This window comes from Pongo pygmaeus, chromosome 6 (genome assembly GCF_028885625.2).
Source record: "Pongo pygmaeus isolate AG05252 chromosome 6, NHGRI_mPonPyg2-v2.0_pri, whole genome shotgun sequence".
Lineage (NCBI taxonomy): Eukaryota > Metazoa > Chordata > Mammalia > Primates > Hominidae > Pongo > Pongo pygmaeus.
In genome coordinates, this window is record NC_072379.2 from 90,172,367 (window position 1) to 90,186,439 (window position 14,073).

Sequence of the window (14,073 nt, forward strand, 5' to 3'; positions counted from 1 at the left end):
CAGTGACCCTCAAGTGTCAATATTTCTGATGATTTCCAGAATTCAAACACAGAAATGCATTTTTCCTTTCTGTATGAAATTTAGGTTTTTCAAGGCAAGGTCATGTTATCCTGATAATCTTTTAAAATTTACAATACAACTAGAATATCCAAATATATAATGCTAAGTTTGATATTCCCCAAATTGCACTTCACTGGTGGTTTTCAGTGACAAAGCAAATTATTATTCATTGTAATTCTCAGGAAACAATTATGAACATATATATAATGTAAAATAAGACCAGTCACAAGTTTATTCTGTAATTTTTCTATAACAGGTATTCAATTCTGTAGAAAATTGCAAATATTTATTTTTAATATTTACATTTGGGTCCGTAAACAAAGCTGGTAAAAAAAATCCTAAGAATTTCCATACATATTTATAAAAATTTCAAGAATATGATCCTTATCACTTCTGAAAAGTATGCATTTTTTAAATTCTAAAAGCCAGTAAATGTAGAAGTTGAAGGGGACGAGAAAAATGCTGTTAACAGATTATCTGAATTTTCCTCTTCCCAAATATCTAAAACATTGCATATACCACTCTTTTCTGTGTAGCTTGTGAAACCCAAAAATTCTGATTTCTCTTCACTAGTCTGAAACAAGTCTAGTAAAGACTGTACCGGTGAACTACAAATTCTGTTTTCTTCTTGTGTAATAAATTCAGTTCTTTTATCAAATTCAGCATTTGGTTCCAGATTTTCTTTTCTATTTCGTCCTAATATTTTCACTTTTCGATGTATTTTACCAGAAGGAAAACTATCCATATTCTTGATGTCACATTCATTGGGTTCCTCAGGAGGAGTATGGGATGGAGCCTTTGCCTGAACAGTTAGGTGCTCTTGTGAACTGTTTATTGTTATCAGACCAGAATTATGAGTAAATATTGAATGAAGGTCCTTTTCCTTGAGATCCTTTGCTGGAAAAAGCACAGTATCTGACTTCTGTTTTGGTTGCGATCCACTATTATCTGTACTGAAATCAGAAACATGTACAGATGCCTGTATGTTACATTTATAGTGATCTACCCTTAGTTCTTCTACGTCATTTTCACTTAATGTGTGTTCGGAAATGTCAAGAATGCATTCCTGTTTGTTTTTATGTAGAGGTAGCTGTGTAAAATTCTGTCTTATGTCATCTTCAGCTGTACTTAACATGGAACATTTATTACTCATTTTCTCATTAAGCCCTCTCAATTCATTTGATGGGTGGGGGATGGGCTCTGAAATAAACAGGAGCTTTTTTTCAGTTTCCTGGGTCTCTTTATACAGGAAATTCTGCTCCTTCACTGTTATATCATCTTCCCGGCAATCTTTCTGAGAAATATGTTGCAATTCCACTTTTTCCTTTTGTTCAGTCTTTTTCAGGACACTTGCAGAAACAGGAGAAAGGGATCCAACACTGTATTTTATTCTTTGTAGGAAAAATAAAAGAAAAATATTAAAATAATTGCTATCAAAACAAATTCTTGAGTAGTTGGAAATTAAATTAGTAAAAACATTATATAATCTTTAAGAAACCTATTTAACTTAGGAAATTTTACAAAAATACAAACATCTTAACATTTTGCCAAATTTACTTGAGCTGTTTTTAAAGTAATACAACTTTTCAGATATAGCTGAAAACCCTAATGTACCTCTCTTCTCCTCCACATTCCTTGCCTCCCTCCCAGAGATAACCAATATCCTGAATTTTGACATTTAAAATTACTTTAATCATGTAAATGAAAGAAAGATGATAGTAAAGGGATTTGAGTCTGCCCCTAATTTTGCTTTCATTATTCTGAACAATTTCATAACTTCTGTGCTTTGATTTACATTAATGCACATTTTACTCTTCATTTTACTTAGCAATGTGGAGAATAAGTATTTACTGAGAAATCTATGGCAAAAACATATATTTTAAATTTACATTTAAGAATATTTAATATCAAAGTGAGCTAGAAACTTAGTATCTTTATACTTTCAAAGGTGACAAAGTTGTAACTTTTAAGCTTCAAACATATTTGACCTAAAATTATTTTCTTCATGGAGCATCTTGATATCTCTGAAATGCCAGTTTGTATTAGACAAACCTAAATAATATACAATTAGAGAAAAAGTTAATAGCTCACCAATTACATTTTGTGTTCCACATGTCACAGATTAACTGTGAGAAATAATTTTTCCTGCCCCTTCAACCAGAATGTTCTTTTTTATTTATCTTGTTCATACATTTACTTACAAACAATTCTCTTTGAACAAATGGGCAATAAAAAAATGTAAAAAAAAAAAAAAATACGAAAAAAACAAAACTAGTCTAACATTGCTTTTAAGTCCAAGATGTTTAGGAGACTTGCCCACAGAAGTGACAATTAAGGAACAACCAGTACTAGCTCAGAATTTTGCTGCAGACTGAGTTTTTAGGGAATTGTAAGTTCTTAGAGTAGCCCACATAGTTTTTTTGTTTTTGTTTTTGTTTTTTTTGAGACAGAGTTTCCCTGTCAACCAGGCTGGAGTGCAGCGGCCTGATCTCAGCTCACTGCAACCTTGCTTCTCGTGTTTAAGTGATTCTTGTGCCTCAGCCTCCTAAGTAGTTGGGACTACAGGCATGTGCCACCACCTAATTTTTTTTTTTTTCAGTGGAGATGGGCTTTCACCACGTTGGCTAGGCTGGTCTGGAACTCCTGGCCTCAAGTGATTTGCCCGCCTCGGCCTCTCGAAGTGTTGGGACTACAGGTGTGAGACACCCCACCCGGCCACAGTAGCCCACATAGTTTTAATAGTTGGAAATATGCCTTCTCTTCAAATCCATATTAAGTCAGTCATGAAACCATTCTGAATGTCACAGAAAGATGGGATTTAAGAACTGTTCTACCTGAACTAAAAAAACTTTCTGGTTAATTTTCAGAAGCTGTATCTTGGTATCACATTTCTAATCTTCTTTATGTCTTAAGTAAGATTAGTCTAAGAATAAAGACTAACTTAATGAGTTATCACCACCTCTAGGGTATATCCATATGAAAACATTTCTCTTTAAGTTTATAGGAATAATCTAATCAGGACAATATTTGTCTATGTGCAGTTGGTGTACATTGAGCAGTACTGTATTCACACTTAAAAGTTCTGTCAGTACCTTTAGTAAATATACCCATCATAAGGTTTAGGCAAAGATATTTAGTGAAAATATAAAGACCTAAGGGGCAAGTGGAGGAAGGTATCTTAAAACTCCTTAATATTACCTAAAAGTTCAATAAAATGTTTTAGTCTGAGTAAATGGTAAACTTTATGGTTCTACAACAGGAGCTGATACACTATATAGCCTGTGGGCAAAATCTAGCCATCAGTCTATTTTTCCAAATAAAATTGTATCAAAATACAGTCATATCCATTGTACAAAAAAAGCTAATTAGTTGCAACGGAGATCTTACGGCTCACAAAACCTAAAATATCAACTATCTGGCTCTTTACAGGAAAAGTCAGCCAACTCCTTCTAAACTACAGTGTCAAGAATGAGACTAATTAGTGGGGTGTAGTGGCACACGCCTGTAATGCCAACTACTCAGGAGGCTGAGGCATGAGAATCTTTTGTACCTGGGAGACAGAGGTTGCAGTGAGCCAAGATTATGCAATTGCACTCCGGCTTGGGTGACAGGGTGAGACTGTCTCAAAGTAAAACAAAAAATTTAAAAAAGGAAAAGTTCTAGATAAAAAGAAAATTTAAAAAGAATGGAACTAAAAGTAGTCTAAGGTAAGGATCTTTGATAGTAGGGAAGAAGGGAAGGGAAGAAGTTACTGGTTTTTAACCATATTTACATCCTGAAAATACATATTCCTTCTAAGAACAGGCAAACTGTGTTTATTTTTAGTTTAATAGTTTAATATTCTAGTATAATTTATTTATTTATTTTTGAGATGGAGTCTCACTGTCACCCAGGCTGGAGTGCAGTGGTGCAATCTTGGCTCACCGCAACCTCTGCCTCCTGGGTTTCAAGTGATTCTTCTGCCTCAGCCTCCCGAGTAGCTGGGATTACAGGCGCGCACCACCACACCCGGCTACTTTTTTATTTTTTTAGTAGAGATGGGGTTTCGCCATGTTGGCTAGGCTGGTCTCGAACTTCTGACCTCAGGTGATCCACCTGCCTCAGCCTCCCAAAGTGCTGGGATTATAGGCATGAGCCACCACCCCTGGCCTTCTAGTAGAATTTAAAACTTAGGTTGATAAAACTAATTACCTTTTCTTTTTAGGTGTGTCCTTTTCATATTCCACAAAGTCAAAAACTAACTTAGATACAATATCATCAACAACTTGATACTGGTTACTCTGTGCAAAGTTTCTGTGTTGCTCACTTAGAAGGTGCTAAAACAAAATTAAAAACATGTATCAAAAAATCGTATTTTAAAACCAAGAGATGCCTTTTTAAGGTTTTCTAACATTCTCATGCCCCTAAAATTAGGTTTCCAATAACTACTCCAAAGATAATACCCTTTACTAGACTTCAAAAGACGTTTAAATTAAATAAAATAAAAGTCACTTTTGAGAAGCCAGTAAAACTACTTTGGTTTTTAGTCTTCAGTGAGAAAAGACAAGTACTAATTTGTAGTTACAATGGAACTGAAAAGAATGAGCTATGTCAGAAAACTAAGACACAGATCGGGCGCAGTGGCTCATGCCTGTAATCCCAGCACTCTGGGAGGCCGAGGTGGGCAGATCACCTGAGGTCAGGAGTTTGAGACCAGCTTGGCCAACATGGTGAAACCCTGTCTCTACTAAAAATACAAAAAATCGGCTGGGCGTGGTGGCATGTGCCTGTAGTCCCAGATACTTGGGAGGCTGAGGCAGAAGAATCACTTGAACCCAGGAGGTGGAAGCTGCAGTGAGCGGAGATGGCACCACTGTACTCAAGCCTGGGCAACAGAGCAAGACTCCGTCTCAAAAAAAAAAAAAAAAAAGATACAGAGAGAGAGAGACAACAGTAACATTTTGGAAAACACATTTCCCTCTATTACTTTGTCTTTATGCAATTATCACTAAATAAGGCAGAGCTTATAGAATAATAAATGAATGAAATATAAGTTAACATAAAAGAATCCAGAAAGTAGATTAAACACATGAAGCACATTAAATGCTGTGAAGTACTAAAAAAGCCAAGATTCATAATTGAAGAACACATTTGAGAATGAATAAAACAAATGATCTCAATTACCCAGTGCTCATAACAAAGTATACAGAAGTTATTCTCATTCTTAAGAGTAGTCAAAACCACCAGGCGCAGTGGCTCACGCCTGTAGTCCTAGCACTTTGGGGAGCCAAGGAGGGCGGATCACCTGAGGTCAGGAGTTCGAGACCTCCTGGCCAACATGGTGAAATCCTGTCTCTACTAAAAGTACAACAATTAGCCAGGCATGGTGGCGCATGCCTGTAGTCCCAACTACCAGAGAGCCTGAGGCAGTAGAATCTCTGGAACTCGGGAGATGGAGGTTACAGTGAGCTGAGATTGCACCACTGTACTCCAGCCTGGGTGACAGAGCGAGACTCCATCTCAAATAAAAACAAAAAACAAAACAAAAAGAGTGGTCAAAACCAAAAGTAAACAAGTTCACAGCAAAGTGAGATAAAATTCACAGGAAACAAAGTTCCTTGTGAATAGGTGGAATCTCCAGCCTAACTTTATTATTTGTCTGTCAGCTGATCAGGGAGGGAATTGTACTTAGAAGCTTCCTCTAGATGACCATTAAAGAACCTAATTTCTATTTCCCTAGTTTCATGCAATTTTACATTTTGATGCTTTTATTACATTTCCAAAAACTAGCATCCTGGAATATACATGTATTCCTTCCTTACTTGCAAACTTTACCATATACAAAATATATATGCCCATCAATAAAAATAAGAATTATTAAAATTTAAAAGGAAACATCAAATCTTGTAAGCTCAGATTCAGTCTATTAATGTTCTGGGAAGGAAAAATTTCCAACTTTTATTTAGTTCCCCTCTAATTTCCATTAAGTTCTTCTTACTCATCCTTATAAGTCTTAATTTAAAAAGTCACTTGTGTTCAGTTTGGCCTTTTGAGACCCTCATTCTAGGTTAAATAACCTCATTATTTATTCCCATTGCACTTCATACTTTACTTTTGTGAAACTCATCACACTTGCAAATACATATTTTGTATCTATCTACTCTGCCAGACCATAAGGTGCATAAGGGTAGGGATGTCCGCCTTATCTGTTGCTTTTTCCCCAGCACTCAAAAATATTTGTTAATTACCTTAACAAATACCTTGATACAAGTGGAATTGAATCATTATGAAACCTAACATTCAAAAAAAAAATTTCTTTACTCTTAGCAACTAAGAAACATATAAATGAAAACTGTAAAAACATGACCTTAAATTTCAATCCCAACCTCTAATCTCAACATCTGCTTTCACTAATTTTCTTCTCTGTTGGCAACCATTGAACAATTTTTTCATTTTTTAGCCTCGACATTTTCTGAGCACCAAATTAAGCATCCATTGCAAATTATTTTGTTGCTACACCAGCAAAGTAAAACTTCAGGACCAATCTGTAATTTTAATTTTCAAAATGATTTTCAGGAAGGGGAAATATTTCTGAGATACTTTAGCTTCTGATTAAAAGCAATTTTAGACTAACCATAGTTTTCTCGTTTATTACATAAAAACAAAAAACTGACACAAAACACTAATATATTTTGGTTTATAAAACAAACTTCAATTCAGAGTCTGAAGACAGATATGTTCCAGTATTATTCTTTCCCCTTAACCTTCCCACCGTCTTCTACCAAAACCAAATCAAACATCAAAACAAACCTATCTATTATGTAAAAAATTATTCAAATAACAGCTAACAATAAGCACTTACTATGTGCCAAACACTGTCCAAGGTCACACAGCCAGGGAGCCAGGATTCAAACAGGGCAGCCTGAATCCATAGCTCTTGCTCTTTTCATCAGTTTACAAACTATAATAGTTCCCCAATTTTCATCCTATATACCCTTTGCAACTCTTCCATTTCTTTCTGCTACCTCAATAGTCTTTACTTCTTTCAACTCTTCTCTTCCCAGTATAAATAATAAGCCCACTTTTTAATTGCTAAGGTTCAAAATACTATAGTAACCCTTGACTACCATTTTCCCTCACTTGCAACATCCAATCCATTGGCAAATCCTCTTGGTCCCACCTTTAAAACAAATCCACAATCTGACCATGTTTCAGCACTTCTACTACCACTTAGTCTGGACTACCAGTATCTCTTCCTTGGTCCCATCAATCATTTTAAATTGGGACCTTTGCACTTGCTTATCTCAATATCCAGGTCTCATTACTTCATTTCTCTCAGGTCTCTACTCAAATGTCACCTTATCAGTTATGTGTTCCTTTTCTAGGCTAAATAGCAACATCCCCATTCCTATGTTCTATTTTTTCATAGCACTGATCTAATATTCTCTCTATACATTTTTATTATTCTTTTATCCTGTGGTTACCTATCTCCACCCCTACCCTACCCCTACCCTACAGAATATAATCTTCACAACGGTAAAAAATTAAGTCTGTTTTGTTCAATGCTGTTTGCCCAGAGTAGTGATCAGTATGTAGTAGACGCTCAGTTATTTGCTGAATAAAAATTCATTTTCAGTACTCATTTCCCCCCTTGAGTTCTTAAAATGTAAAATATCTCCATCAGAATAACAAGCTCAAATTTAAAACACAAGTATTACAGTTTTCGAAACAAGCCCCCAAAATATAAAATCACATTTACAGTTTCTAGATCTTCATATTTCTGCAAGCAACATTCACAATATCCTTTTTTCTTCTTCTCTTTCAACTGGAGTTGAATTGAGGTTCCACCATGCTTATCACCATCTGTTTGGATTCTGATGACAGACATACATGGTAAAGAATTAACTGCTGAACCTAAGGAATAACTTTTAAAATTTATTGTCCTAAACTATCACACACAATCTGCATAATTTGCAGAGACTTGTATCAGCAAGTACTTTTAATCATATGTCTTTATACTATATTAAGAAGCAAACTAAAGATTTAATGAATATTATGGAGAATATTTCAGATCATTCAAGATAAACTACACATTTTCATTATTTACAAATATTTTAAGACCCTCCCCACCTCCATCTAAACAGATTCAGACTTACAAAAGTAATCAGAATAGCAATTACAAACACAAATAACCATTATGGCATAAAAGCAAACTATTTCAAATCTTTACAAAGAAAAATTGAGATGAAATTCTGAATATTCCTTCTAAAAGTAAAGATTCAAACCAACCTTAGTTTAACCTGAGTTTGCTTTTGCATACTAGATGGCTTGTCTACATCAAATGGACTGCAGGGCTTCTGAATAGAATAATTTATAAAAGGCATATTGGTCAGCTGAAGATAAAATGGCCTATAAATTCTAAAAGAATAAAAAGACAAATACATGAGCTTCTTTATGATTGAAGAAAAAAGGTTTAAAGTTTTGTATTTCAAAATCATATAATTAAGCTGGAATCTGAAATAACAGAAATTATTTAGGCTTCCCTTCAAAAAATCAAAATCAATTTCAGGCCTAACATTTTTAACATTTAAATATTTTTACAATTGTTGTAAAATACACATAAAATTTATTACCTTAACCATTTTAAGTGTACAATTCAGTCGCATTAAGTATTCACAATGCTGTGGTACCATCACTGCTACCGTCCATCTTTTGTAAGATGACGTATTTTCATCTTGCAAAAACTGAAACTCTATACCCATCAAACAGTAACTTCTCAAATATCCTTTCTCCATATCCCCTGACAACCACCATTCTACTTCTTGTTATCAGTTTGACTAACGTAGGTGCTTCATGAGTGGAATCATGCAGTATTTTTCGTCTTATTTCACTTAGCATAATGTCTTAAAGGTTTATCCATGTTGCATGTGTCAGAATTTCATTCCTTTTAAAGGCTGAATAATATTCCATTGAGTGTGTGTACACACATCTTGCATATTGTTTATCCATTAATTTGCTGATGGACTTGGATTACTTTCACTTTTTGGCTGCTTAATAAGTAGCCATCCTAAATAATGTAAAGTGGTATCTCACTGTGGTTTAGATTTGCAATTCCCTAATTATTAGTAATGTTGAGCACCTTTGCATATGTTTATTGGCTATTTGTGTATCACCTCTGGAAAAATGTCTTTTCAGTGCTTTGCCCATTTTTAAAATTGGGTTGTTTTGTTGTTGACTTGTAATTCTTTATATATTCTGGATATTAACACTTATTAGATATATGACTTGTTCAACCTGAGAAAGCTGAAAAAAAGAAATAGATACATGACTTGCAGTATCTTCTTCCATCCTTTTGGTTGCCTTTTTACTGTTATATTCCTTTAGGCACAGAAATTTATATTTTTGATATGGTCCAATTTAATTATTTTATCTTTTGTAATCTGTGTTTTTGGTGTCATGTCCAGGAAAGCACTGCAAATCCAATGTCATGAAACTTTTCCCCTGTGTTCTCTCCAAGAGTTTTACCATTTTAGGTCTTTGGTCCACTTTGAGTTAATTTTTGAACATGATGTGAGGTAGGAGTCTTAATGCCATTCTTTTGCATGTGTATATCTAGTTTTCTCAACACTGTTAAAAAGACTGTCCTTTCTCCATTAAATTATCTTCATACCCTTGTTGAAAATCATTTGGCCATATGTGTGATGGTTTATTTCTAGGCTCTCTATTCTATTCCATTGGTTTATATGTCTTTATTCCAATGCCAAATTATTCTGATTTCTGTAGCACTACAGTAAGTTTTGAAATCAGAAAGTGTGAGACCTTTTACTTTGTTGTTCTTTTTTTTTTTTTTTCAGACGGAGTCTTGCTCTGTCCCCCAGGCTGAAGTGTAGTGGCGTGATCTCTGCTCACTTCAAGCTCTGCCTCCCGGGTTCATGCCATTCTCCTGCCTCAGCCTCCTGAGTAGCTGGGACTACAGGTGCCCGCCACCAGACCCGGCTAATTTTTTGTATTTTTAGTAGAGACGGGGTTTCACCGTATTAGCCAGGATGGTCTCTATCTCCTGACCTCGTGATCTGCCTGCCTCGGCCTCCCAAAGTGCTAGGATTACAGGAGTGAGCCACCGTGCCCGGCCTTTGTTGTTATTTTTAATGATTGTCTTGGGTATCCTGCATCTGTTACAATTCCGTATGAATTCTAGGATACATTTTTACTATTTCTGCAAAAAACATCATTGGAATTTTGATAGGGATTGCACTGAATCTGTAGATCACTTTGGGTGGTATTAACATCTTAACAATATTATGTCTTCCAATTCATGAACATGGGATATCCTTTCATATACTAGTGTCTTTTCTAGGCCTCCTTTTGAATTGCACTTTTTTCTTCACAGCAACACATTTCATAAAAAGTTTTCAATACGCTTTTGTCACCTCAGTGTGAGTACCCAAGAGAATTAACCACAGATGTCTAAATGAGTAAGTGGAAAGAAAAAAGAAAGTAATCTAATTCTCTCATGGCAGGCCTATTTATATCTGTGGTCTTCATTAAGATTATCCCACATGGCTGGGCGCAGTGGCTCACGCCTTTAATCCCAGCACTTTGGGAGGCTGAGGCAGGCGGATCACTTGAGGTCAAGAGTTAGAGACTAGCCTGGCCAAGATGGTGAAACCCCATCTCTACTAAAAATACAAAAACCAGCTGGGCATGGTGGCGTGGACCCATAATCCCAGCTACTTGGGAGGCTGAGGCAGGAGAATTGCTTGAACTGGGGGTGGGGTGGACGTTGCAGGGAGCCAAGATCGTGCTACTGCACTCTAGCCTGGGTGACAGAGCAAGACTCCATCTCAAAAAATCAAAACAAACAACAACAACAACAACAAAAAGACTATCCTACAATACTTCAGAGTTTTGGAAATCAACCATGTTAGATGTTATACTTAGATTTTCTGTTTCTAAATAGCATCTAATAATTTCTTTTTCACAAATGAAGGCATAATCTTTCAGTAGTTCTAAATCATTTGGTACTGCATTTAGCCAGAGAATAATTTAAATACTAAAAAAATGGTGTCATGATTTTTCTAAACCAGCTATTTCAGGAATATCTACAACATACTGAAACTAAATTTAGTCCTTGAGCACAAATGAATTAATGCTGCTTTCATTAACTCGTGCCGCATGCACATTAGTATAATATAAATCAAACACAAAGGAACCTAACAGTACTAATCGAGCTAGCCTAATTAGTTAGGTGATTTTCTCCTTTAGTACTGCACTTAAATCATACAGATTGGACTTAGATACTTACTGGCTCATATCTTCCACCTTTACAAAAGGCTTTTTGAGTCTTCCTGCTTGAGAACATAGAAAACATATTAGATACTTGGAAATCCAAGATTCTTTTTTTTTTTTTTTTAATAAAACTACTGTGGCAAAACAAAACCCTCCAAACGAAAAACTATGTATCCACTTTAAAGTTTTAAGCCTCAGATGAGGTACTTCCATTATCACCTCATTTCCAAAAATAACAGAGGCTCTCTCCTATATTCTGAGATTCTTAAACTAAATGGAACCCTCAAATTAACAGGATTCAGGAAGGTCATAAATTAGAACAGGAGAAAAACTACACTATTGTCTTCACTAACCTCAAACTGAAATTTAGCATTTCCTTCAATTATAAATGTAACAAATCACAGTATTCGCAGTACCTGCGACTTTGATGCTAATAGAAACAGCACATATTTTCATCAGTTATGAATTGCTTGAGCAGATATCTCAAAGCATTGTTGACGCTTATCAATTCAAAATGACAGTAGCAATTAGATTCACTGCTAGAATCTGTTCTGTGTAATAAAAAGCAAGTTATCACTATTTCATAATTAAAAACTATTTTGGTAACTACATTTTAATGTAATTCATTTTCTTGGTAGACTAATGATTTTTAAAAGAAACGTTTTAAAAAAACATCATTCTGAAAATGTGGTCCACAGGCTTCACCAAACTTCACCAAGGATCTATGTTCTATAAAGACCAAGAAAGCCTTGAATAAATCATTTAGAGGGTGGTTTATATGATTTTAGAAGATCTTTTATGATTTTTCAAATGCAAACCAAATACACTTAAAGATCACAAAATACTTACTTCTTGTTTTTTGTGCACCACTACCAACTCTTTTGCCCTAAAAAGAAATATAGTGAAAAGATTGGCTTTGAAAGTACAGTTAAAACAGCAACTGCAATTGCTCAATATCTTCAAGATAAAAAAAAATGCAGAAAAGTACTATATCAAAGAAGGATTATTCTTTCTTTGTTAAAAAAACTATTGTTTTTAAATCTGTTTTACAATACACTCAGCAAGTACCTTGCATTCTAGCTATAATTGATTTTGACTTCATAAAAAGAAAACCAATAATGAAAAGGTAGTTAATGAAATATATTTTTAAAAAGTCATGTTATTTTTATGCCCTTATTCAGCAAAATCTTTATGTTCAATTGAATAAAGAAATTAGTTAACATTTATTAGTCTGTCAATTTAGGCAAAGATTCAGTATGTTCAAGATGGATAATCAACTCCACTGATTACAACTAGAAACTCTGGACAACACTGAATAAGCAACTACCTGAAGAATGAGAAGTAAAATAAGCAGGCAGATCATGGAAGGAAGTCAAAACTGGAACCTTCAGTCATGGAGTTAGCAGCAGTGGCAGAGCCAGCAGCTTAAAACTCCTATCTTTCCAGCAGGAAGAACCAGGAATGAGGTTCAAGTGGCCAAAAATACCAAGAGAATCCCTGTATTATTTTCTTTTCTCCCACAGTTCTGCCCTGAGGGTGGGTCCCAATTAGGAGGCTGAGATTGTAAAGGTAGTACAAGCTTACGCTAACATTGAGAAACCCTCACTTTCTGACTAGAAGACCTGGGAAAGAGGCCACTGCAAGCTGGAGATTGATCCATGAAAAGAGCAAGTTAGAGAAAGGGATCCCTAATTCCCTATATAAATCCATGCAAGTGCAGGGCTTACCTCCAAGTTGCACATGCTAAGGACAGACCCAAAGCAGCATACAAAGGGCTTTGAAAATTGAAACTGAGATTAGATCCACCCCACCCACAACAACCAAGACAGAACAGTCTGAACAAAACTGGGATGACTGTCTGCTAAAACAATGGCAGAAACAAAATCAGCATTCTACAGACTATCAGGATATAGGGCCTACACAACATTTAGAATGTCCAGTATACAGTCAAAACTTAAATTTCACATGTAAACAACCAGAAAAACATTATCAATTTTTGAGAGAAAAGGACAATCAGATGCCAACCCCAACATGTTCCTGATATTGTAATTATTAGAAAAAGACTTCAAAAGTAAAGGTAAACACACTTAAGATGAATGGAAAGAGACAAATCCTCAGCAGAAAAACTACAAATAAGAACCAAACAAAAATAATAGGACTGAAAAATATACTATCTGAGTGAGATACAAAATTCACTGGATAGGCTCAATAGCAGAACATAGATGACACAATTAAGTATTAGTGAACTTCAAGACAAATGAATAGAAATCTCCAATTGGAAGGAAAGAGGAAACAAAAAAGACTAACAAAAAAAGGAAAAGAGCCACAGGGATCTGTGGAATAACATCAAGATGTCTAACTTTATTGTCAACTGGAATGGTGGAAAAAGAGGGGAGAGACTAGTGAAGAAAAAAATTAACAAAATGATAGCTGAAAACTTTCCAAACATAAATTTACACAATCAATAAGCTCAGGGAACCAAGTGTAGGCACAATTGAACTTCTGAAACCAAAGATAAAGAAAAAAATCTTAAAAGCAGCCAGAGAAAAATGATACAGTACATATAAATGAATACCAATTTGAGTAACTGCAGATTTCTCATCAGAATCCATGGAGACCAGAAGACAGTTTTAGGACAGGAGTAAGGTGCTGAGACAAAGAACTCTCAATTCATGATTCTTTTTCCAGTAAAGATATGATCACATGAAGGATATCTAAGAGAATTCCTTGTGCCACCAGATTTGC

At 35.1% G+C, this 14,073-nt stretch overlaps 1 protein-coding gene across 4 annotated transcripts in view; it reads right to left on the bottom strand.

The window, feature by feature from the left end:
* Positions 1–200: 200 nt before the first annotated feature.
* DBF4 (DBF4-CDC7 kinase regulatory subunit) overlaps positions 201–14,073 on the bottom strand; it is a 31,789-nt gene continuing 17,916 nt past the window's right edge. For 2 of the 4 annotated variants that reach the window (XM_054496943.2, XM_054496945.2), the window contains 6 exons: positions 12,178–12,214; positions 11,345–11,390; positions 8,329–8,457; positions 7,799–7,913; positions 4,252–4,376; positions 201–1,451 (listed from right to left, as the gene is read on the bottom strand). In XM_054496943.2, the coding sequence (XP_054352918.1) occupies positions 479–1,451; positions 4,252–4,376; positions 7,799–7,913; positions 8,329–8,457; positions 11,345–11,390; positions 12,178–12,214 (1,425 nt within the window). In that variant the 3' untranslated portion in view covers positions 201–478. Of the gene's footprint in view, positions 1,452–4,251; positions 4,377–7,798; positions 7,914–8,328; positions 8,458–11,344; positions 11,391–12,177; positions 12,215–14,073 lie in introns of those variants that run through there. The other 2 variants (XM_054496944.2, XM_063667647.1) reach the window with 2 other exon arrangements.